Source organism: Lepisosteus platostomus, chromosome 1 (assembly GCF_059453375.1).
Source record: "Lepisosteus platostomus isolate fLepPlt1 chromosome 1, fLepPlt1.hap1, whole genome shotgun sequence".
NCBI lineage: Eukaryota > Metazoa > Chordata > Actinopteri > Semionotiformes > Lepisosteidae > Lepisosteus > Lepisosteus platostomus.
The window spans coordinates 3,984,262-4,011,099 of record NC_142611.1 but is presented as its reverse complement, the minus strand read 5'-3'; the positions used below and the strand labels follow the sequence as shown (position 1 = coordinate 4,011,099).

At 39.4% G+C, this 26,838-nt stretch overlaps 1 protein-coding gene across 17 annotated transcripts in view; it reads left to right on the top strand.

Moving 5' to 3' along the window:
- The window catches only part of LOC148677538 (teneurin-3), a 287,789-nt gene that overhangs the window by 141,662 nt on the left and 119,289 nt on the right, over window positions 1–26,838 (top strand). For 12 of the 17 annotated variants that reach the window (XM_088642666.1, XM_088642919.1, XM_088643165.1 and 9 more), the window contains one exon: window positions 22,948–23,163. The exons of the other annotated variants lie outside the window; for them this stretch is intronic. In XM_088642666.1, the coding sequence (XP_088498792.1) occupies window positions 22,948–23,163 (216 nt within the window). The remainder of the gene's footprint in view (window positions 1–22,947; window positions 23,164–26,838) is intronic. 17 annotated transcript variants of the gene reach the window in all.

The window sequence follows — 26,838 nt, the reverse complement described above, 5'->3', positions numbered from 1 at the left end:
TATTTACCAAGAGCTCATATTAAGTAAATTTTGTTGTAGCATAGCTCTTCTACACGAAAGGCTGAACTCATATCATGCTCATCTTGATATAAAACATTTCTAAAACATCTTTTTTAATCCTTTTGGGATATACCAGGACTGCTTTTGGGATGGGTCATTGTAAAGAGTACAGTTTTGAAACTAAAGCATTTTCATTTCTGAAATTGATTCAGGATCGCATTTGTTATGAAGGGATCTTAACCAGCGTTGGTTATGAAAAACGTTTCTTCATCGTCCATCTTCCTCCAGTCTGACTCTGATTCTTTTTGAGTCAGTGGGCCGCAGTGTAAGTGACCCACTGTCTACAAACCACTGGCTTTCAGTCATTAACACTTCAACATAGAAATACCAGAAGTAAATGGAATATTAATGGGTTCTGTGTGGAAGCAGTTCTTGCAAGCCGGGTGTTAATTCCTAAATAACTTAAACGGTATGACGCATGGGATTAAAGCTTTATGATTTTACACGTTTCACATGAGCCATGAGCCATGAGTGTTATACGTGGCCTTTTCCGGCAGGTTCTTTGACAGAAGTCCTTTTGCCTGGTGTAGGTTTAAAACCACTTCAACACAAAATAGCTGGATAGTTGCACATACCAACACTCTGGCGTGGTGACCTTTGGCCCGAAAGGTGGCCGGTTCATATCCCAGCTTCATCGACCCATCGGTCTAGTGGAGTCCTTCTGAGCACGACGGACGGCAGCCAATTACTGTGGCACTGCTGAGCCGGGGCTCACTGTGGCCCCGGAGGACCTGCAAGCGGACAGCAGCTGTACACTCTGGCTCGAAGGCTTCAGTCTCAGACTCTCTGAGCTGCCGACTGTAGGCCATACTTAACCCTGCTAACCAGCTTTCATTATCAAGGAGGAAAGTAATGGAAGGACACAGCAACTCTGTGCAGCTTTTGCAAGGCCTCCAAAAGGCTGTAAACTTTCTAAAAAAAAAGTGCAAGGCAGTATTGTGTTTTAATAAGAATTTTCAAGTCTGCATACAGTATGTGTATGTAATCAGTATACTGTATGTGTGTGAAGGTTTGTTTGACTTGTATGTTATAAACACAATATTCCGGCAGTTTATTCACATATAGAAACAATAGTGACCAAGACATTCAGAGGGACCGATTCACGTATTTGTACGTTATTCAAATTTGTGCTTCTAAGGTAGGGAAAAAAGTACTTGGGTGAAACCAATTTAAAACATTTTTTGTTGTTTCTGATTGTTCTGGAGTATCAGCAAGATCCTTCATTTCTGTATTCCTTTTGTGAATGGAAATTTATTATTAAAACAGACAATTATCTATTATAGCATTTGTTTATTTTCAGTTGGAGAACATCTTTAAAATGAGAAAAATATTGCAAAAAATCCCAGTTTAAAAAATGCTCTCACTGCTGTGTTGGTGTATGACCTGTGCCTTTTCCATCTTTGAGTGTTCCATGAAGCATTTTAGCATAGCAGGGAAAAGGCAACATACTCGTAGTCGAAAGAATTCTTCTTATGTAGTCTAGAGGAAACATTTCCTATTTAGTTGTGCATTTGCTAACTTTATGCTTTGCTTTTTCATGTGGCTATGGGGTATTTTCAGACAATGGACATTTTTAAAAGCACTAACCTCTGACGGGTCAGCTTAATTGAGTAGAGTACGTTTGTGTCTTTTGCTGCCATAATCCGTGACCAGACAGTGCGGCACAATGTGATCTATTTAATGTCATGTCCCCCCAGGATATATTCAGTGTTCATCAGCCCTTAAGACGTGTTCTGAGTGCATTCACGATATGGGATGACAACGCCTGGATAGCCCTGAGAATCTGAGTGTACTGAGTAGCCAACTTGTGATGCTGAAGAGCCTGATGTGAACAATAAAGGATATAGCCCTAAGACGGGAAAGGGGGCCTCACTTTACTTAATGAAGTCGGGGGTACTGAACACGGGTGATCATTGGTTTAGAAAAAGTGATGTCCAATCTTTATTTCAGAGGTAATAAAACCCCATTTGATCTCTACAGATGAAGGGATTATTTAAAGATATTGTGTTCGCCATGTACTCCAGCTCGTTCACAAATAAAAGGATTATTCTGATTGCTTGTACATGGTGCATGTGGTTTTCATTTCCCTCCTATACCCCAGTGCTGTGTAACAGTATCCAATGATTCTTGTGGACATCTTTTTTCTACCACATCTTTTACCATCTGGTTTTAGCTTTGCACACTCTATTACACGGTGCAAAGGGTCAGTTCGGTTGACTTTGGGCGTTCAGGATATCTGCTATGGGTTGCCTTTTGTCCTCTCTTCTTGAACTAGGTGATTGTTCTGTTAAGAGATTCTGCCGACATCCCACTGGCCAACTCTGTGACCTCTTTCAAAGTTGTGACACAGCTGCTTGCTGTACTACAGTACATTGGTGATTGGGGTGGTCTGTTTGAATATTTCTGCATCTATGTAGTTGAATTCCTTTCGGGTTGATGCTCAGGCACTCCTTGAGTCTCAAACTTGCTTCAAAGCTATATCTGGAGCCACAAGAGAAGAAATGTGAATTAATAACAAGTAAACAATACACTGTTGTTCAGACTGAGTATTGAGTGGCTAGCAATATAGAAAACCTACAGTGCTTCTTGATGGAAATAATTCGGCACTTTCATTCGGAACCTTCCTCTGTAAATGTCACTGCATGTAATTCACTACTGATAGTGCACTGCTTTAGACTCACTCTGTCTAGGGATATTATTGTCAGGCAAGAAAAGAGTCACACCAAAGTTGCTGGCTGATACGTTCAGGAAATCATTGGAGCTTATCTTCTGTAGAATGTCCTATTCTGTTGAAGACGCCGATGGTTTTCTTTTTTATGTAGGCACTGGGGAGATAAGGCATAGCGGATGGTCTGTACTCTGCCAAGTGAGCTCCTGTATTATAGAAGCTTAACTTCATTCTGTTTTTGTGAAAACCATGTCCATTATGACTGTCATTCCTCGTGCTGAAAATAATGGCTGACGTGACATAGGGACTTTAATGTTGGGGAGTTCAAAGCTGTTACATGCTAGTGAAGCCCTTGAATTAATGGTTCTTTTGACATCTACAGCATTACAAGTACCAGAAATATACTTTTTAGTGCAGGGTTTGAGAAGAGTGAACACAGTGTCATTGCACTTGGTCATTGAAAGATATGCAGATTTTATTTAAGCATTTCCTGCATTTATAAGTAACACTGCATGAGACTGAATCATTTTAGTCATTGTCCTATAGCATTAATTCTTTGGATTTTCTGTAGTGCTTTTCATGTCAAATGATTTCGAATTGCTTTACATATAAAAAAGGATCCGCCTTGTCCACCACCTGCCATTCTGGACTCCACTACACACACCAGACAGAGAAATGAGAAATTATCTCACCAATTGAAATAGAGTAAAACATGGAATTTAGCTATGATACTGGAGTGGACTACTCTTAGGAACAGTGTGGTGGGAACTCACATAGCACATGTGCACTGCTGCGTTTAACATTTCAGTCAAAGGATGACAGCACCTACAGCACAGCGTCTTTGTGCCTGTGGCTGGAAGGTTGCCATTGCGTATCCTGCGGACAGGTCAACCCCCAACTGCTCCAGGGCTGACCCTGCGCTCTGACCCCCAGCTCCTTTCCCTGTCTGTGTGTCTCGTGGAGATGAAGCTGGAGTCTGCGAAAAGATACAAATTCCTAATGCAAGAAATTGTATATGGCCAATTAAGTGACCTCATCTCTCTCTTATGAATGCAAGGAATTATTTTTATTAGGCACCAGCCACCCCACTATACACACCAGATCCGGTGGAGAAGTGAGAAATTGTTTCACCATTTGAATTAAGGCAGGCACAGAGCGGGACCTGGGCCCTACTCTTCAGAACCGTGGCGGGGGAATTTTAAGGACCAAGTAGTCAGAACCTTGGTTTAAGTCTCATCCAAAGGACATTAGACTTTCTTAACGAGCGTGGCAGATAATTAGAGTGAGCCTGGATATAAAACAAATATATTTCATCCTTTTTTATTGTTTATATTTTCAGATGCCAATTCTCTAGACTCTCGCGCTGGTGCTCTCGCGCATTTTTAATTACCTTTTGTTTCTATGAATGATTCCACGCACAATTTCTTATACTGATCCCAAAAAAAAAAAACATTTCTTCCTTTCTTTGCCCTGTGGGAAATGCTCACGAGTTTGACAGTGATGTCTAATTAACATTTATTTTGTCTGCTTCTGAATTTAACTCCTGTCTTTTACTTTGCTGATGCATGTATGTCCAGGAGTGTATATTAATAAAAAAAAATCAGCTAAATCTCCAGACACACATTGATCCTGGTTTTCCTTCAGCCTCTCCAGAATACAATGTGCAATAAATCATTTATTCTTGCATAGGTGTCCTGCAGGCGACCCTTTACAAAAATGTCATCATTAATATTCAGGAGAGCAATAACTTCTCTTAATGCACCACCCTTAATTATGAGAGTCCTGTCAAAAAAAGGTGTTATCCACTCTCGGCATGTTGCCCTCTCCTTTCAGGTGCTCTCATTAGTATGGATGAGGTTAAATCTGAATCATTGCACTTTTCCGTTATTGGTAGCTGACCCATTTTCACACATTAACACACCCCAGTTGCACAAAAAGTGCTGTTTATTGTTAACACTAGATGTCTTATTTTTGTTTTGACCCCAAGTCAGCAAGTATACATATAATAAATAGATAATATTAATCGTATATCAGACGAAGGATGAATGTAAGACCCTAGCCAGTCTCACCTGCCCTATTGACTGAACAGTGTGTGATCCATCAGGCTAACATAAGCAGAGCTTTTCAGCAGCAAGAATCTTTTAATATAGCACTGATCATCTCTAGGGGTTCATTCGGCAGCAGAGGAGCCTCCAAGGATAGTGCTGACATACACAGAGATCTAAAAAGCAAAACAAAACAAAAGAAATATACAGCACTTGATCTTATGGATGGTTAAGACTTCCTATAAATGACAGGCATGTACAGACATGTACAGTATATTCCGCAATGTGTATTCTCTAGCCTCAGTATTTTTCCGGTTCTTCTGTTTTTTTATTTCCTGGCTTAACGATGCTAACGGCCTGTTTAAACAGCTGTAGTTTCCTCAAGGTTCTTTATTTTTACAAACATCGTCTCACCTTGTGTCATTCAGGAGAGCTTCTTTTAAATGATTGGCCTGCATATGTGGTGCTGAAGAGAACAGTAATGTCATCACACTGGCACAGAACTCAAGATTTATTCGTTTGCAATCAAAGTTGTTCTAACTGCGGATGGAGGAATAACACTTTTTTTCCAATCTGGCTGTCACCTATGATGACAAATGAGAAAGGTAACCTACCGTCAGTGGCACGTACATACAGTCATCATGGTCCAGGACAGTTACGTGAGAAATACTATTCTGTACCTTTGTTTATTTGCACTGCACCTTGTCTGAGAGTGGATGAAAAGACACAGCCTGAGGCACTGTCCCTCTCATGTCACAAGTAATATATTCAATATTGATTTTTTTTTATATGGTACTTGCCAGTGCAATCATTTGAAGAGAGCTTAGAAGTAAGGTCCTCAGAAAGAGGTACCCCAGGAGACTGTTGAATGGGTACAATATGATTTGGCATGGATGTGCATCTACAAGCAGTTTTCTTAAACAGTATTGCAGGTCCTGTTGAGCAACTGCAGCAATTAGTTTTACATCGGGGACCAGGAACTGAATGGAAGCAGTCGAACTCCAAGTGCAAGGCTGGTCACGAATCACATTATGCCATTGCCCATTAGGTGTTCTTTTCTTCTTAGAATAATGTGGCGACAGGATTGTGCAGGATACATGTCTGGTTGGCGGCGTGAAATGAAATCTCTATACATCGGTGTCGCAAGACAGCTGTGTGACTCAATATAGTTATGTCCGTGCTTAAAGAGGGATCTAAATGGAAGCCCATTTACAACCAAGAACAGGAGGCACTTAATTCATCCTTGAATGAATTAGCCACTAGCAAATAAAGTAAATAAACAGGCTAGAAGTACAGTACCACATGGCCTCCTCTCGTTTGTAACCCTTCTTATGTTCTTATGTCTTTATTACAGGGCTGTCCAGTCCTGTTCTTGGGAGGCCAGTGTTTCTGCGGCTTTTCATTCTAAGCACTTTACTGGTGTAATTGGACCATTTTAACAGCATCCCCTGCAGACAGCCACCAACCCCCTCAGGACCAGGACTGAACACCCCGGCCCTATTAGCTTTTAATTTGGAAATTTTGAGCATCAAGTTAAAGCGTTATTTCATGTGGTTTAACTGTGGAATAGGTAAAGGAGACATATATACCTGTATATATAACTTTTCAACAAAGTCAGATGAATAAAGCAACGGAACAGAGACAGAGTTGTGTTTGACCCTCTCTGCCAAAAGGGCACACAAAGAAAAGGTCCAGTCCAGGTGTAGATTACACTGATTCCTCTAGCCAGGAAATCCATCTGCTCCAAGAGCCAAACAAAATATAGTCTGACATCTGTGGCATTGTGAATCAAGGCACTTACAAAAAGGGCAAAAAACCTCAATCTTTAAGTCATTTAAAAGTATTGAAAAGATGCCATTAGAAGTATTAACATCAGTGTGTAATGGCCATCAGTGGAATGGCTCATATTGACCACAAGCTCATAGTTTGTATTATCAGACAAGGCCTTTGAATTCCTGTAACTTGAGCTGAGCTGACCGGAAAAACAAAGTGCAGTGGAAAGTGAATTGATATGAGGCTAGATAAGAGTACATAACTATGGGGAAACTATATATGAGCTATCTTGGCTTTCAGGTATGCTGTGTGAAAAATAAATGGCCTGAGGTTGGAAAAAGGATAGCATTGATTTCCTGAAGAAAATGGTGGGTGAAATTAATGGTGAAAACACAACATTGTTAAAATGAATCAGTTATATTGTTAATTAGCAATTATGAACAAAATCCGCACAAATGTCTTCCAATTTCTATTATATAACCCTGTAAATGTTATCAAATTAAGAATTTACTTGATTGAAGTGTATAAATGTTGTTAATAAACAAAGGAGAGAATCTATGAAAAGTAATATGTCCAAATATGAATGTGACATCTCACAGAGGTCGCACTTAAGAAAACCTTTATTTTCCATTATTAACCTGCCTTACTTAACATTCCTTGATGAGTAGGTCTTGGAGTGAGGAGGAGGACTGTCTTTGCCATAGTATAATGTGAATTTTGAGATGTGAATCTAAAAGATTTACCACTTTTTCTTGGTGAATCTAATGAACTGACCAATGTATAGACTAAAAAATGTGTCATATACTAGGAACACAGACCAAAAATATATATTGCATGCTTGTACAGTTTCCTTTTGAAAGTATTGTCATCAAAATGAGACAGCCACAGACATATACATTGGGATTTGTGCTTCTTTATATTGCTTTGAAGTGCCTAACCAACCCCCTTTGGTAAATTACTAGCTAATTTGCTTGGGAGATATCCACAGATTGACTCTGCCTGTTGTAAATCCTAAAGACTTGGACAGCGCTGCTCTTCTGTCAATGCCTTGGATCCGCGTGGTAGTTCTCCTGTGATGGATCTGTACGGAGTCCTTGGTACTCGTTATTGATGGGGTAAATGAAACAGTGGGCTTGTATCGCTGGTAGAGAAAATAAGTTCAACACAATGCAATGAAATTTCATCCATGCAGTGATGAAGTGCGATCATCCTGCTTGGAGCAAGAACGACGCCGTTGTATTGGTGAAATACTCGTCTTTGCTTAGTTGCTATAGATACACAAATAAATTACAGCCTGGGAATGTATAAAGGAGTGTAAAATGCATGATGGCAAAAAAAAGCCTTGTTTTCCAAGCAGCATAAGTATTTCTCTTTAATGGCTGCCCTCAGTGCTGGAGCGTGAGTTGAAATTCAGATAGAAAGCTGGACTGCAAAGTTTACAATGGAGCTGAAGGGTTGGATTTTGGCAGCTGGGGTCCCATGGCAGTGATTGTCATGCCTCCTAAGTCCAGTACCTTTATTTTATGGAATAAAGATTGAACACTGAAAAAAATGTACTTGAAACAGGAACGTGGCCAGGCAGTTTCTTCTGCTGCTACTGTAATTAAAAAGGAATCAACATTTATCAATGGAAGCCAAAACATACAGAAGAGGAACTACCTCTGATTGAATTGCACTATAGTGTATAAAGTAGATGACCTATACTCACTCCTGTAGTTAATACATCTTAATTATGGTATTTTCATCCAGGAGTTTCTCACAAACCACAGGTTTGTATCATGCGATGATCCTTCCTTTTGTTTCATTTCTTTTTACCTGTTCATGCCCTCCAGCATGTTTATCCTCAAAAGCCAGATGATCTATGATTAATGTATTCCCAAATCACAGCAGCAACCTACTTCTCCTCTTTTCTTTTCACATCCCTTAGTTACTTTTTGATTGGCCTCTTCATGTGGTACAATAACTCTTAGATTGATTGCAGGCCAGTCTCTGCTGGGATGGGCTGACACATGGATCAGAATTTGTGCCAGCAAGCTTAATTAAACTGTAACCATGGGTGCAGGATTATTACAAAGACCTTTTCTTATATTCGGCTGTATAATGCCTTACCTTTTACTGGGGAAAGATCTTATTTAGCTTGGTATGTTCAGTCAGATGTTGCCTACATGTGAACACATACCTTGTTTTAAGAATAACGTTATAATTACTGTACTGTAGTTAGCTCAAAGTTGAGGTCATTGCTTACAATACATCTCGGTAAAGCTGGTAGCCTTTGGGGCTGTTTGTTATTATGATGGAATAGTTTTTGCTTTCCACAAATTATTAAAACATTACAGAAAAGTTAAAAAGTAAAATAATATAATAATAAAGGTAATTTGTTGACATGGCTTTCTTTCCATTGAATACAAAGAAACAGCCTTTATTAAATGTTAGATGCACTTCTAATTTGTAAATTAATGTTTATTTTCATGCAGAGTGCTGAGTGGCAGTAGTGCCACTGACTTTTTTTTCCTTTGTAAATATGTGACATCTGTTATGAAAAATATGATTGTGGTGGCGGTGTTAAATTCACAGGCATATTTGTTTTCTTATTGTGTGAATAATTGTCATGTAACAATAGTGTATTAATCATTATTCATTGTAGAATATTTTTTTTAATGCAACTGTGTGGTACTGGCACAGCCAAAACACACTTAAAAAAAATAAAGTGCAGCTTTGTGGCTCATGAAATAGGATTGTCAAAATCCTCTCAAAATATAACGTATGAAGTCCTTTTACAATATTATTTCCCCTATAAAAGGGGGTTTTAAGGCACTTATGTGAAAAGCGACACCCTTGGCAGAGGTATTGTCAGCATTATGGGATGTTCTGTAGCCTATAAGTGACACTAATCCGTTAAGGGTAAGGGGGTCATTCATTTTCCTCCTGAAGTCATCAAATACTGGAATTGATTTCTGTTCCAAACATCTTTATCTCATAGCTATGATCTTTTCAGAATAATTTAGCATGCAAATAGGACAGTTTTTTTCACCACACATTTGTTAAACATTTCTAAGAATCTGCACTGGCCGTAATCTCTGAGGCTGAGGTGTGACTGTACACCACTAAATGCAATAAAATGAGGTGAAATGGCACGTGTAACATATAATGAAATATTTTCTGTCTGACAGTCAGGTGGTGGCTGTGCATTACTGTGTGTGCTTATTCTGTGTAACATTGATTAACAATCGCTGTTGTAAAACCTTGGTATGCTACATGCATTCACATTTGTTGGAAACCATTCTGGAATTCTGGTGAGGTGCATGTGGGTAAGGACAATGACTAGAGAAGACAGTGTACAGTATCATTCAAACTTGCACAAAATGCAGAAGAGACCGTAAAAATAGATTGACAACATTTTGGTACATCAGATACTGTACATTCTGTAGTTTTGAGAAAAGTGCAAACATACTGTTCTGTTGCTATGTATTGCTACTACAGTATATACTGTACATACTGTATATATTATAAGGAATACTGTTTAAGGAAAGAGACACTTTCGCTGTTCCATTCTTATGATTTAAAAATATTACTGATAGTCATTTGTTCAACTGGTGTTGATAATGAATAAAAATGTTGAGGTGTATAGTTATAACTTACTATAGGTATAGTCATAACTTAATGGGTAGTTCCTGGATATTCCGTTATATACATTTATCTGTGTACAGTATGTGTGTCTACATTTTTAAATTTGCCTCAGTTCAGTAAATAAGGAAATGTGTACAGATGCTACACAATGTGATTGTTAAATGTTTGCCTGGTGGTCGTTTGTTTGTTCCGTCACTTGTGGGCTCACAGTGTCACAAATGATATCAACCTACATTTTATTGTTTGAATCGCCAACTGCATTGCCTCAGCAGGAATTTGGTTGTTGTTTAAAACTAGATATCCCAATTCAATATTTATCGACGCATGTGAACAAATTCAATCTGGTTTTCTGATTGCTGTTCAACTGCTCTGCCAGCTGGGATACAAGACTTTGGTGCCCCCTGAGAAAACAATTGCACTGGAGGGAAGCTGGGTTCGTTTCTGTAGCTGAACAGCATCAGTGCCCGAGCTGTTGAAGGAACTTGATATCTGTGGAGCTAATTTCCTATCGTTTTTCTCATTGAGGTTACATTATCCAGTAAATTCCATCTCTCTCTTTGCCCAGCTCCTGAGCCCATTGGGTTTCATGCGAGTTTATTAATTACCTTAACCCTGTCCTGCCTTTTCTGTTCCACAGAATAGTTGGTCAGTGTAAAAGCCTTCTGAAGTCAGAAATGCAGAATTCTAAAAAGGGAACAGCTTGAAATCCTGAAAGAGCTCAGTTTGTGATCTCAGGTCGGCTCACAGAACTGGAATGGAAGTGCAATGTGTGATGTCTGGGCTTGGGCCTAGCTGAGAGGCATCAGGCCCTGGTCTTCTGGACCCAGATGCCTGCTGCTGTCTTCATTCCAACCGAACGTAATTATCTATCCGAGGCCTTAATTGAACTGACGGGGTTGCTTGATTGGAATTTCTGCAATAATTTTTTTTTTTGTACACGCGGGTTTCGAGATTTGATTTCACTCACTCTGCAAATAGTGCAGTAGTTAACAGGGGGCCTTCAAGATATTTAGGAGCTCAACCCCCCCCCCCCCCGCCCCCCCAGGGGCTCAAATTAAACCTTTTATGAAGTCGAGAATGGGTTCAATTGTGTAACTGCGAGCTAAGCTGGAGCAGAAAGCGGCAGGTGTGCAGGTGAGGGCAGGAGAGGGCACTGCCCCTGCCCAAGGGGGCCTGCCCCTCTGTGCTCTTGCACGGACCTGGTTATATTACATGCTGCTGTGACCTAGTTTGCCGAAAGTCCACGCAGTTACAGTAAGTGCATTGTAAAGGCTGGAGTGCCACATACTTTACCTTGAATAATGTGGCTGGATTCCCCCCAGTTAATTATGCCAGCAGGTTGCCGGTGATGAACAAAGTATCCGTGGGTGGAACTGTCCTGTAATGGTGCTGTGTTGTTATTTTCCTTTTTTCTAAAAACACTGTGCGGGGGCTGTGGAATATGTTGTGATTTTGGCTGGCGGAAGCTTTTGGCCTGTTTTCATAATTGTTGGTGCTTGTCTGCTGTTGTTTTTTTATTGATTAATACCATTTTACATGATGTCTTCAAGTGTTCACGTTTACTGCACAGTGCCTAATCCTTTCTTTTGTCCAGTGAAATCTTTGCTAATGGAGACTTTTTTTTCTCCGTCGTTTCTACTGTAGGAAGGTCTCGTCCTCTGAAGCAGTTCTAAGCTTGCAGCTGAGTAAATGAAAACATGCATGCATGAAGCAGGAGTTGTTTTTTTTGTTGCCTCCTGCTGTTACCATTTGCTAAACAGGAAGAGGCTGGGGAGAATGAACTGCTTATAATAGTACACGTGCTAATTAAGGGCAATGAATTAAAATAAACAAACAAAGACAAATTAATGTGAAGGACTTTTAATCTGCCTGTTAAATTGCACTCAGCACTTGTGCAGCATTGTTACTGCTGGCGATGGGAAGTCATTTCTGCTGCTTCTTATTCTTTGGAATTTGACGCTGTTGTGTGAGCTTGAGATGTTGGAAAGGGACACAGAACTGAGGATGGAAACTATCTCAGAAGCAAACGAAAGCACTTGTGCATCTGTGAACCACAAACGTTAAAAAGCTGTAGCCACACTACTGCTCTTTGTCACTCCTCTGCTACCCCCCAAAAAAACAGTCCGCAGTAAAATCGCACCATGCAGTATTCAGTAAAACCCATTACCAAAAGGTTTAATCTTTTACATTAATTGTTTAATTGTTAAATATTGATGCAGACATAAATGAACACAGGCACTGTAGGAGTGCAGAGAATATGAATCTTTGAAATAATGATGGACAGTGGTAAGGGGATGAAGGCGACGTGGCTTCGGAATTAATAAGGAAAGAGATGGTCTGAAGACAAAAAATTGTGTTGTTTTGGTTATCTGTCTTCGTGAGAGTGGAAAAGGTAGGAAAGCACAGTGTTGGTCTTGTACAGAAACGTGAAATAGACGATACATGTCATATTTATTCAATGTAAATAGGAAATGTAAAAATTTTAATTATAAATGACAAGCAATGTTATGATTTCATGTCTTGTGATTTCCTAAAAATACCAAGAGCTCCGCTTTTGGTTCTTGGATGGGGTTAAAAGTTCCTAAAAACCCTGATGAAGAAACGGAATAAATATTCCAAAAAACAGATGTTTTTTTAATTCATGCAAGCACAATGGAAGATGCAGCCGTGCCCCGCTTGAGTAATGGAGATCGCCTGGTTGCTATCAGCTTGATTGAAAGCTGCCCGACTGCGAGCAGAGCTGCCAGTAATTGTGGGGAATGAGCCGTTCTGCTTCAGCAATGATCGGCAGAGATACTGTATCCCTGATAAGAAGTAGAACAAATGAAGGAGCCATTAGAATGTGAAGTTTTTCTGTCCCAGTGCCTCCATGACGCATGAGGAGAATCGCCAACTTTTAGAGTCCCACATAACCCAAAAGGGAGGCACTGAATGCGCGCAGGACCTGAAATTCTGTGCAGTCGACATCGAGGAAGAATTTGAAAATGGCCTCGCATGTCCGCTTCCATTTTTGTCTTTCCATCATTTCTTGATGGGAGTTTCCCAGACGCCATGACGGTTCTCTTGCTTATAAAGAAAGCGTAAAAACGTAAGAATGTTTCCTCACATAGAGGAGTCATTCAGGCTTGTTTTTTTCTGTAGCTTATTGATTCAAAGATCCCATCCTGCCATTTCTTGAAGGGAGCCATATTATTGCCTGTACCAATCTTGCTGCACAATCCTTTGTGCAACAAAGGAGTCCTTACAATTTTAAGTTTACGTATCATGATCAGAGCTTTTTTCCACCGAAAAACCTGGAACCCGATTGGAGCACTGAATAGCAACAGCGTTAGCCCATTTGATGACCTGTGTTTTTTTTTAACTCGGACACGTGTTGGGATATAAATATAATGACTTTCAAAATAAATCTACAGAGCAACATTACACCTGCGACAAATGAGGATTGGAACCAATAGCATTTGATTTGTTTTTAAATCCTCTGTGTACCTACAGTAGGTGCTGTGCAAACAAGAATGGAATCCTGAAGGCATGTCTTCATTTGTCTTTCAGTGTTTTATTATCATTATTGTCATGATCGTCAGTATCATTACCTCTCGGTTTACCCCTTTCCCTAAAGTCAACACGGTTATTGGCTTACAATTGGCTTTTTTCTGCCTTCTTAATTGGAACCCATTACACTTTAAAATGGGCAGATGTAGGCCAGCCCCTGGCAGAAGTCTAGGGGACACCTGCCAGACTATCCAGAGAAACTCAATTCACTATAACGTTAAGCAGAGAAAGTATCCATTCATTTCCACCCTATTTGAGAGGTTGATGTACAGTAACAAGCTTACAGGTTTGGCATTTTGAGGGCAGCGGGACAGAAGCCCTTTGTTGTTTCTCTAGAAACGTAATTTGTAAGCTTTCATTTAAGAAGACAGGTATACACTTCTATACATGACCATTCTCTTGATGGAGAATACAATTTTTGTTTTGTTGGTATTAAGATTACAGTGAGCAATTCTAACTCTGACATTTTTTTGGTAGTTGTTTCCAAATCCTGTATTTTAAAAATCTGATTTTATCAGCATTGACAAATCACTCTGTAAAATGTTGTCCGTAAATATCACGGCTTGTTTATCAGTGTGGCTCTACCTGTATACCTTGTGTTAATCTTTAATGTGTTGTTGCTTCCCCGGTATCTACAGTATATTGGTCTTCCCAATGGACAGTGTAAAACTGCAGTCCTGGTATTGCCTGCAGGGGTAACAGCAAATGAAAGACTTCAGTAAAACAAGAGCAATAGGAGCTGTGGTCCTTTCAATAGTTCTCTAAAAAGTACTTAGGTGGTAAAAATACTATGGATCCGTTATGTGCGGCAAGGAGCTTATATTTCTAGAGGTAGTGAATGGGGGAAAAGAGTATGAAGTTAGAAGTAACAGATTCTGCTGTACTTTTTAACATGCCAGTTGATGCTTTAGTTTCCAAAGCCTAAAGTAGAATTATTTGATGGCAAAGAAGAAAACATTGTCAATATGAGAATACAATAAAATTAATTTTACAAGTTAGATTTCACAAGCTGTAAAGCAGAATCCTTTTCTCAGGTATTATGAAGTATGGTGCTTAGAAATGTGGTAAATACATCCCACAGATTGATCACATAGGCAGTGCTTTGCAAAAGTATTAAGACCCTTCCAGTGGTTTTCAGTATCACTTAAATGCATTGTTGCAAAACCAATGTGGGTCTTGAGATGGGTTTCAGTTCCCACAAAAGGGGTTTGGATGGATGACGGGAATATTGTTGAACAGTGGACATTTTCTCCTACTTCAGCCTCTAACCTGTGTAACTCTTTCCAAGTTGTAGTTGGCCTCATGGTAGCATCTGTAACCAGTTTCCACCTTGCCTGCCAGCTCAGTTTGGAAGGACAGCCTGATCTGGACAGTTTCCGAGTGTCTTCCACTTCTTAATGTTCGACTTCACCATGCTCAAAGAGATATTAGGCTGCTTTCAAAAGTTCTTACACCCTTCTCCTGATCTGTGCCCTTTTACAGCTTTATCACTGAGTTATTTTGAAAGCTTCTTGTTCTTTATGGTTGAATCTTTGCTTGAAATTAACTACCTGACTACCTGAGAGATTTTACAGAGATAGGAGTATTTATTCCGAAATCATGTGTACCACTGTTATTGCACACAGACAAAAGCCACTCAGCCAACTGTGTGACTCTTTGAAAGGTACAGCGATAATGTGCACCAGTATTTAGGCTTGCCTCAGCAAACGGTTTGAATACTTATGCAGTCGTTCATTTTTATTTCACATTAATTATCTATTTAGTTTGGTATTGGTTGTTAATGGCTTTTTTTTCCAAAGTGATTGTGATTGCAAGCTTTCAAAGCAACAAAATTTGGATACTGTCCAAGGGTCTGAATACTTTTGCAAAGTATTGTATAGACCTTTAAATGTGTACCTCTGGGATTTCCTTTCCTTTTGTTGGCTCTATATGTCAAGACACTAAAATGTATTAATTTTTCATACCTGCTTGAAAGAACCCAAGAGGGTGCAGTCTGTAACTATCAAAGGCCTTAGCTAGAACCCTGTCATCCTCTGAATGTAATGCAGGCAAGAGGGAAGAAGGTCTCCTTCACTGATCCAGCAGAGTTTACAAGCAGCGGACAGTGAGAAGCAGCATTAGGCCTGCTGGGCTCCCCAGTGCAGAGAGATGGGACTTCTATCAGAAGCACTGGCCTTCCCTGGGGATCTCAGCCAGAACTCCCTGTTCTCCCTGTCTGGGCCTCATTCATCTGCCTCTCTATCCCTGCCGGTCCCTCAGTGCCAGTGAGGCTTAGGCCCGCCAGCTTTTGCACCCAGATCTCAAGAGAAACTGCTGTGCGCTCAGCATTTTTTTTTTTTTCGGGCGGCTGCTCTTTTTTTTTGCTCGTCGAGGAAAGAGCTGAGCAGGAATCTTTTACTAATGAGCTATGACAGTGCTTTCGCCTGGCGGGGACGTGGCGTCCCAGCTTTGGCATTCTGAGACGCAAGTTTATGGTGGGAGATGCAGACAGGTAGGATATCTGAAGTTACGCTAGGTACGCGCTGCGCCACAGTCACAGCCAGGTGACTGTACAGCTGGAGTCCCAGAGTCCCGCTGGCGACTGGCTTTAAATATTAGCTTTCAGATGAAGCCTTATTCATTTTCAAGAGTGATCTTTGCATGGCTGCTTCAAGAGGTGGCTGTTTGTTTCCTTTACCTCACCCCAGCTGTAGCACTGCCTAAGCTTTATGTGCATCCCAGCAGAGAGAAATGACTTTACATCTGTAATGGTCTGCAGCGGGTTTTCATGAAAGGGGGGATTGGGCTGCTTTCAGAAGGAGATGTGTTTTATGTGTGTGAGAGCTCTGGCCTGCTTTAGGGCAAAATGTGTGCACTGATGAATGCTGAGTAAAGAATGACAAAGGTGATGTGGAAACTTTCTTTTGGATGCTCTGGGACATTAAGGAGCAGAATGGAAATAGTTTTTAATTGCGGACAGAAACAAAATTAAAACGTTCACCTTTTCCCCCGCAGTTCCCTGTTTTTTTTTATAGGCTTTCTTCACATTGCCATTAGAAACTCAACATTATACAATTTGCATTTTGGAAAACTTCCGCATGCTTTAAGTAAAATTAATTAAATAGTTTAGAATGAAATTGTACTCTTGTTATGTTGTGTCTTGGCTTGTGCTTTGCGCTTCCACTCTCAAATTTCCATAACAAAATGTATTCTTGTTTGGACTTCTTCCTAATATATTTTTCCTCTTGTGGGTTTCTGTTTCGTTTATGCAGTTCTGTTACTGCACGGCTCTGTAGATGTGTGATTCTGCTTGGTGCAGTGACTGTTTTGAAAAGTCTGAATACCAAAGGTGCATTAAACGTATTTTAATACTGTATTTGCATGGCTCTGACATCCCACAGAATGCCTCACACTTCGACTGCAGAGATAGAAGGCACAAGCACCTATTTCAGAATTTCAGTAATGCTTGACCCAGTGTCTCAAGTTAATATGGTGGATTTAATAGCTGGTGAATGTTTCAGATAATGGGAAAGTGGTCATTTTATAATATTGTAAAAATGTGGCACAGTCTTCCTTTTTTCTAATTAATCTTTTTTACTGTTTTTATTGCTTTATTTTTCAGTACAAAGCCTGAACATTAGGGGGTTGCATGCTGCCTCATACTATTCCGAATTATTTTATCGTTGTTAAAACATAAGATACATCACATCCAGTCAGTTACTTATCTCTTATTTAATATTTCTTGCTAACAGAAATCTCGGCATTGATTTCCCTGTAACTTATTTATTTTTGGAGGGGCAACAGTGGTTAGGTGACAGTTTCCAGCTGAGATTTTTTTTTATGACCTGTCATAAAATCCTGGTTGGATTGAACAAACAGAGGTGATGGAGCTATTTACAGACAAGGAAAAGCAGAACTGCTTATGTTAGCACTGAAACAGTTGTTGTTATTGGTTTGCATATAAACAGTTCTTGTTTACAATTGAGTAAAATGCTTTCAGCAGCACAAAATCATTTCCATATCTTTTCTTCCTTCACCGGTAACGTGTATTGTTACAGTGTAGTAAATATCCCTGGATTTCTTTTAACTCAGTGTAGCACAAAACCCTTTTCACATCATGGACAATATTCCATACTCTGCAAGCGAGGAGTGTTTTGTATGTGTTATGTATTGAAGCATGCAGTGCCAAGCGATATTTGCTTGGATAAATCCATCCATCCACCTGTTTCCTAAACACTTTATTCCTATCCCAGCTAGCAGCAAGCACAAGCTAGGAGGTACAGTATCCTACCCGCCAGTCCATCAGGGGGCATGCACAGGGCCAGTGTTCCCAGAAGACAGTTGGCCTACCTGTATGTCTTTGGATTGTGGGAGGAAACCAGACAACCAGGATGCAACCCACGCAAACATGGGGAGAGCATACAAGCCCATCTGTTTCCTACCAGCCCGCCGTGCCACCCTGCTTCGATAACTCTCCAGTGTCAATGTCCATTCCGGTCAGTTTGGCTGTAGACCTAAATTAAACCACCTGTGTGGGAAGTAATAGACATTAAAGTGATCAGACATGAGAGAAATGTCAAAAGGTTGTCAACTTTATAGGACAGCTGACCTTTTCTTCATGCTGTAACGCAGGAGAAAAATCTGCAAAAACAATCTTTTTTTTTTTTTTTCCAGGAGCATACAAACTGTTTCAGCTCTTGAGCAAGTAAAATTCACAAGGATGATGTGGTGTGGCTTTGAACGGTAACTGGAACAAGTTTATAAGTTGAAAAATGCAAGATAGGCCTTCAAACAGACAGAGGGGACAGATTTTGACAACTTCACAGGCCATTAGGATAAGAAGCGTTCAAGATTTGTAATGTACCCAGTATCCACTCCACTGTAAGACCTATTGGGTCTAGTTCGCTTTTCAGTTGACGATAAAGCTTTCATTAGCCAATTCTAATGAGCTCATCAGTTGTAGAGAGCTGCTTTCATATGGGTTTGTTTTGTATCCATTCATATTGAAATATAACATTCATAACTGTCCATTGTCCTGCCTGGTGTGTTGTTCTGTGGTTGCTTGGGCATCTTCACCACTCTGCCTTTTTGTGTATTTCTTTTTTTTCTATCAATTCATAGAGCTACATGCTCCAGTTACATTTGCATGGAGAGTTTTAATTAAGTGATAACTGTCACCACGGGATGACTGTACAAGCCTGTAGTATCCAGCAGAGAGATAAATACCAAGGCCAGTTCAAACAGGTTGGGGAGTGAGCAGGGGGTCTACCAGACAAAATGATTGTGCAGTTAGGATAAAAAAAAAAACAGGATGAGCTGAAAGAAGAGCTGGGTTACAACTGTGTGCCATTACCACAGCTTTGCAGTAGAGTGCAGTTATAGCAAAAGGGAAGTGTTTTCTTCTTGGGTGGGTTTGCTCGTGTGTCTGTGAGGGCTGCGAGGCTGCTTTTGGCTGTCTGGAACTCAGCAAGCAGGGATTAGCTTTAAACGCAGTTTATGGTTCATTGTAAAACTTATTGCGCAGGAGTCCACTGTGAAGTAAATAATTCATTTTCCGTGTTGTTGTGATTGCATTTCACCAGCTGAAGAGCATGGCAGCTGTTTTAATTGAATCTCATAATCCATTTGGTCGAACAGCTGGAGCCCAACACATACCCCGCTCTTTAAAACTGTAACTGCCTGAACATATTTCAGCCGCCAAGCGGGTCAATATCTTTTGATCCCTTTCCTTTATTTCTCATCCACCCTCAACTGTCTTCGTTAGCCGGCGGGATGCGAGTGGCCCCACAGCGTGCACACACTCGGGAACAGAGACCGCAGCCTTGGAGAAGAAAAAACCTGGGAATGCCAGACGATTATACTGCACATGCTCCCCTAATGCCAGCGTTCCCCATTCTAGTCATCTGCCTCTGCATGCCCCTCCAGAAAACCTTTGCCAGCTCAGAACAATTATTAAATGCTTCTCCACTCTTGTATCAACCAGTGCCCTCGGGTTCCACTCTTAAAACGGTCCTACAGTGCTCAAGTATGCAATACAGGGTAATGTAGCAGTGGGGAAGCCATTTAAAGCCGTTCGGTACCTGTGAACCTATGTAGGGAAAGAACCGTCATCTTGGAACACATAGAGTCAAAATAAATACACTGCTGAGAATCATAATGGACAGTTAGCTTTCAGTAAATCGCACTGAAATCTTCACGGCAGGCTTAAGATTTTATTTTACGTCTTCTGACAGCAAATGCCAAGAACCATATTTAAAATTGTATTGTGTTTTTCTTTTGGATCTACAAATTTCACCTAGTCCCAGAACAATCGATAGCTCTCAGCAAGTCATTAAGGACAGGGTCACTACCTTTATTTTATTTTTTTTTAAATCAAAACTCAGAAGTGCTAGTTGGCTAAAACCGTAAGTGGATTTGTTAGACTGTGTATTTATTGACAAAGATGGTTGTACAGATATTTCCATCAGCTGAAGTACATCCATACATACTTTTAGATTTACTTTAAGATTGTGCACTCACTGGAAGGTTGCCGGTTGAAATCCCAGGCGAGACAGGTAGTTTTGCACCCTAGTGCAGACTACATCACCCTTATTGCACCAGTAAGATATTTAGCTGTATAAACACCTGCAGATGTAAGGCAATTTGGATAAAAGTATTAGCTACATTAACTGCTAATAATAATTAGTAACCTTGGCAGCTTGATTTATGTATCTTCTCTTTAGGCATTGCATTACAAACTAGCTGGAATGTTTTCATCTCTGGTGGCTCAGTGTTTACAGAGCATCCTGCTTGAGACCTTAATCTGCTTAGGGAGGTCTATGATAAGCCCAAAACACTATCAAAATATCCATGGTGCTTAATGTTTTCTGTGTATAAATGATCTGTTTTGGAGGACTATGGTCCTGAAACAGTTAAATATCATTATTTTCCCACATTGTTTGCAAGTAATGGAGATTAACTGTATTCTTTAAGCCTTGCTCTGTTTCATTTTCTTCTCATCAATACAGTGAAAGCTCACTCCTCTGTAAATAATAAAACTTGAATTAATTAAAATAGAGCTGCCTTTTTTTTCTTGAGGCAGTTTTATCCTTACCAACAATAATGAATTATGTAAGTTAATTGTTGTATCTTGGGACAGCAGTCACTGGTACAAATAAGCTGAGCTAAGGCACAGTTGTGGAGATTTTTCCGAGTTGATTTTAACTAAGCAGAGCTGGGCCAGGTGATGCAAAATGGGTGTGTGTGTGATGTAACCAAAGATTATAATTTGTTTACTAGAACAGACATATATAGGTAAAAGGCACAAAACAGTCTGTGCTGTAATAAAAGTGATTCTGAAAGAGCTGTGGCTTGGTTTAAGTGCAGTAGCTGAAAGATTAAGAATGTATTTCCTGAAGTCTTGTCTTTTATCAAAACCATGGAAACCTCTGAAAGGGTGAAATGGCAAGTCTGACGTTCTTCATAGAAAACACAGTGGTAAAAAACACATCTGTATACTGTATTTAGATTGAGAAAGTTTGTTAGTTGTCTAATGTGAAAGGCCCTGTTATGTTATCTTTGTGGTCCTGGGATATTCTTCTTTGGTATTTTTAATCACAAATCAAACACTTAATAACTGAAGTTGTAAGAGTTCCTGCATAAGCAGACCTAACTACATGTAATAAAATATTATTTTTAATTTGATTTTGGTTATATTTTAGTGCTTGAACATCGAATCAAAGTGTATCATCACTAATAAATAGAATAACTACTGCAGTTCAACGTAGTAAATGAACTCCTCCAACTTTAGAAAAAAAGCAGTCAGATACTCCACTATCTTTGTTACAGTATTAAAAAGTTTACCAAGCATTAGCCCATATCCACCCTAATTTATATCCAGTGCTTGACTAGTTAACCAAACCTGCAGTGAAAACGAATAAATCAATTTATTAGATAAACTAATGAACTTTGTTTCAGCTAGAGTGTGTTGTACAATCACATTTGTGCTTCACATAGAAGAACATTTGCTGTCTATAACGCAAAATAACCTCAGTGTTCATAAAATGTTTTAAATATTGGTGAAGCAGGGTTTTAAGGAGTCCAAATACAAAAAAATATACTGTACTTAACAGGGATCTTTTTTTTTTTATTTGTTGGGATGTCTTCCTTTTCTTTTAAACCTTTTTATTATTTTTTGTAATGCATCCAAAATAATGTAGTAGAAGACTCCGATTTTCTCACGATTGACGTAACGTGATTGATGGCGATTTGTCATCTCGAATAATTTTGGAATAAAGCCGTAATTGAATCTCTCAGATTTCCAATTACAAGTTGCTATTTGTGTGCTGCGGTAGCTGTTTCATACCTGGCTGGGAGCACAAAGCTTTTTTTGTTTCTCCTCCTCATTTAGTTCAGCCTGCCGGAGAGAAGCTTTGTCACGTAATTCGTCTGAATTGTTTTTTTTTTTTTGGTGGGGGAAGGGGGGCAGAAACCTTTAAGCGATTTGTGTAGCTTCCACGCGTGTTTTATTTTCAAACAAGAGACCCAAGTCGCTCCTGCTCAGGGGCAGTCTCCATTAAGTAGAGCTGCGATTTTCTCTGCTCACACCTTTCCTCCGCGACAGCGGCGAAAATGAATGGATGTTAGGAGCTGGTATTTAAATTAGCCATGTGTAGGGCCAAGTAGGAACACTTCTGTCTTTCCGTAACATCCCCTGCAAGTACACGTTTTTAAAGTCCCTGAAAAGGGTGTCTCCCCCTCCCCCTCAGAAGATCTCTTGGAAGTGTATCCATAAATAGTAAACGGGTAGTTGTTAGAATCTCACTTGAAAACTCCCGTTTGGCAGGTGACATTATGCTTGATTTAAATTGTGGAAATAAGCTGAGATAATAAATCAATGTGATGTTTTTAGTGTCACGTCCCAGGTTGCTTAATTGATTTTTTCGGAGTACTGTTTCAGGAATTGTTTTTAAATCATAAGTGGTAGGGAAACCGTCTAATAAGTGATTGGTTATGCCTTTATTTTACTTTCGTTAACTAAAAAAAAAACGGAACAGGTTTAAAAAACATGAACTCAGAAATAAAAAAACAACAACTGTACAGCCTTAGTATTTTAAATCATGGATGCCAAAAATTAGCAGTGATGTGAAATTCTAAGAAAAGTTAAAGGGTTGCCTTTTATAGTTGATTTTGTGTGTGAGAGTGGCTTAAATTTTCTTTTGTTTCCTTTATTTTGAACTTTGTTTTATTTTATTTTTTTTCCTTTAGGTTCTCCCATGCCATCCTCCTTATCCAGTCCATCAGTCATTGAGCATTCACATTCCCAACCTCCATCACCCAATCTCCATGACAACCAGAGGCCGTTGCTAAGTAATGACACCACCCAACCAGTTCATGATTCTGACACGGATGAAGAATACACTGCCAGTTTGTATTTACCAGTAATACAGGCTGGCTCAGTTCCTGTCTGTATTCCAAGTAATGGTAAGAATGGATTACATCCTCCTCGGTTCACATCATTAAAATCATTACGCCACTTAAAGTCTAATAAGATCACATTGATCAAGTTGTACTGTGTCTGCATATTTGACTCATTCCTAAAGTTAAACGAAGTCAGTGTCATCGTGGAAATTACAAATGGGAATTTATAAAATATAATGTCATGCAGTAAATAATAATTTAACAGTATCCTTAGTATTCTGGGAATCTATGACATTATACAGTCATAAAAAATACAGAGCATAAAAAGAAAACCATCATTCTGTTTATCCATTTTGTTTTTTTAGGATAAGTATGTAGATATTGGATGTTGGCTTAAATGTTATTGGCATCATTTTGATTTGATTATTTAATCAGTCCTTGACACACTCAAGTGATTTTGGCTGTGACATAAGATCTAAATCACCTCATTAGCGAGACAGTTGATTGGGCATAGATGATGGGGTGATTTAGCCTGTTGCATGTCAAGCCTCGTGAAAATCAAGATGGGAAAAGACAGGAAATGTAATGTGGTCTGGTTGTCAAGACAGCAACACCTCAGGTTTACTCACCAGCACCAGCTGTAGAGTCAAGTCCACTGTAATGACAAATCAAGGTCTTGTGTTGAAGAGTGTCAGTGAGTGTACTGCAGAAGTACAGCATGGGGAGGTACCAGTGTGATGGTCTGGCCAGGAGAAGATTTAGAGAAGGATGAGAAGCTGAAAGCATGGCCCTGCATTCAACACGCCCTGGGACTTCACCTGCTGCTCTGCTCATCCACACATGACATTCCAGCAGGACAGCACACGTCCTCGTGCTGCTCGTGCAACAGCTGCTGAATTGCCACATGAGAATGAGCTTTGGTGACATGTTGCATCTAGGGATCAGAGACCAACAAATGGACACTGGCTTGTCCCTGCTCTATGAGCGGAATGGGATCATCTGCAACCTGGTGCAAAGCATATGCTGCAGGTGTGCAGCTGGTGTTGCGTCTGGAGAAGGTCACACACATGCTACTGGCTGTGGATCATCTCTGTTAATGACAAATCAGCATAGCAGATTTATCTATGTCATGTTTGTAACATAAAATATCGGTGCACCTGGAACCAAAAAAAAAAAAACGATCGCAGCTTTCATGACAACAGCTTTGTGGATTTGTTTTGAGTTGAAATGTGAAATCTGTTGACTACAGCCCAGTTGCCTTTAAACTTCTGCTACTGAGCTTTAAAGCCACCAACAAAAAGGATAACATCTAACATAAAATAAGAGAACCTATGCAGAAACCAAATGCAAACTAATAAAAGTACAAGCTTAAAATTCTTCAAAGGCTACAGCCTCTCTTCTGGTAACTTGACCCATAAAAGTGCATTTGGCAACTCTTTAATTTCAGCGGTGATGAATACATATATATAGCAGTGGAACCCAAATGAGCAATTGCTCTCCTTGTGCAAGGTGGTAGAGATTTGCAGTCTGCCTAAATCAGTGTCATCTGGATGGAATGCAGATGCTTATCCCTGCTAAGTGACAGAGTTCCTATGAAACCTGCGCTGTACCCAGTAAAAGTTTCATAGAGGGAAGGGAGATTTAGAGTGATGAAAGCCCTAAAGATTTAAAAATAAAAGACAAGACGTTCCTTAAAAATCTTTTCAACAGTGGAAACTAATTACATTTTTGTTTCATTCTGATTACTTTATATGCTTATTTAATCAGTACTAATATAGAAGTGTTCTCAAGCAATTACTATTACTCAGTGCTGATGTTTGCACTAGACATTTTTTCATTGGAAATATGCGGCGGTCACCCCTCCGTCCATGTCAGACCTCATGTAAACATTCATAAAAGCCATAACCCTGTTCTCCTAATTACCTGCAATAGCTTTAGAGTGCAAAAGTATATAAAATTTTAAGAAAGGCTGATTATCGCACACTGTTAAGAGATGAGAACTATTAATTCAACATCAAAATCCTTTCAGAATATCTTTACGTGCTCTTATGAATTGGAAATGTTAATACAGTATTTGGAAAGCTTTTAATAATGCCTTTTAGCCTGTCTGAGACTTTCTTTGATGTGAAACTACCTATTATTTAACCTGATCATTAGATTTACATCTGTCTGAGTTTCTATCGGCCGCACTCAGAGAAATGAGAGTATCTTTAATGCTGTCCATTTTTGTCATAATACACATATCTCATTGCTTATCAGGATGACAGATACAACTTACTTCCTGCTAAGCTGTAAGCAAGCCTGCTCTGATGTCCTGAAACTGATCGGCTGTAAATGTAATGCCCAACAGTTCTGAAAGATTTCATTCAGAAATGAGCAGGAGCACTACACAATGCAATCACTATGGTTTCAAGCATGAAGCCATGAAGCCCAGTCATCTGCTGGCAGATTTTTTAACTAATACAAACTTTTATATGTACATAGAGTCTATATAAGTCCGTATGAATGCTTGAGTATCGGCTACACACACATAATGTACCCTGGTTAAGTACAGTATGTAACCTGTTTTTGAGTAGTATTGTACTGAAGCAGGTTTGCCATTTGGGACCCCTATTTCTTAAATTATGCTAGTACTGTTGATATACTACTTCATATTGTAGTGCTGTAACATTTGACGTTTCCCATGGTGTTGCACAAAGCCAAGGGATTTATAAAGTGTTCTATTGAAATGCAGAGTAAATTACTATATTTTGCAATATACTGTATATCCACAGACTGCTCTACCTCTTGAAGAATTAAATAGGAATAATTATTACGGTACATGATCCTTTCATGTGCATTGCAGAAGTGAAAACTTAATGAGTCTGGCCATAGAGCTGCAGAAGTGTGAATTCAGCTTGAATGAAATCTGAAAAGGAATTGTATTTTATTTTACTTTCTTCAGTGCTGCCTTAGTCTCCTTGGCATTAGTCAGTGTCCGATTTGCTGCCTGGAAATTAACTCAAATGCTGTTTTTTTTTTTTCAAATTGCTTTCACTCCTATAAACAAAAAATTCCAAAGTGATTTTCAAGTCTGATTTACTGCATCCGTCGCTGCTGTAATTTAAACCAAGATGTACTCGCTTTCACTCAGCAATTTCTTCAAGTGATTCCTTGAATTTGTGTGAAATCATATAGTTACTGTTACTATTAACCTGGCACCTTTATAAATATTAAAATGTGGAACTTCAAAATACAGGGGTTCTCTGTTTATGCACAGAAAGCTATTTGGTGAATGTATTATTTAAACACAGTCTTTTAGCCCTGTCAGCTCAGCTCTCTGTATTGTTCTTTGGTTAATTTGCCAGCAGCTTTTTGTTAAATGTCTACATAAATTAGAAATGTTACAGACAAAAGCCAGCAGTTTCATATAAGATTCTTCACAGGGGGTATGTTTTTAGACATGACAAATTACGACGCGAGACGTATTATTCTTTGAATGTCCTTTACATTTATATGGGCCTTATTTGGAAGATGAAAGGAGTCCATAAGTTTATCAGCTCTTATCAGTTATCTCTTCATCAGCAAAATAAAATATAAATATATATATATCTGGAAAGGCTGAAATTTAAAAGGCCTCCTCTGATGTACCGTTAAAATTGCTGTAAATCAGAAAAAAATCATAAGTACAAATAATCCATTTCTTCCTTTCATCTATTATCAGGAAATCACTCATTCTCAGTTCTAATCAATCATTCT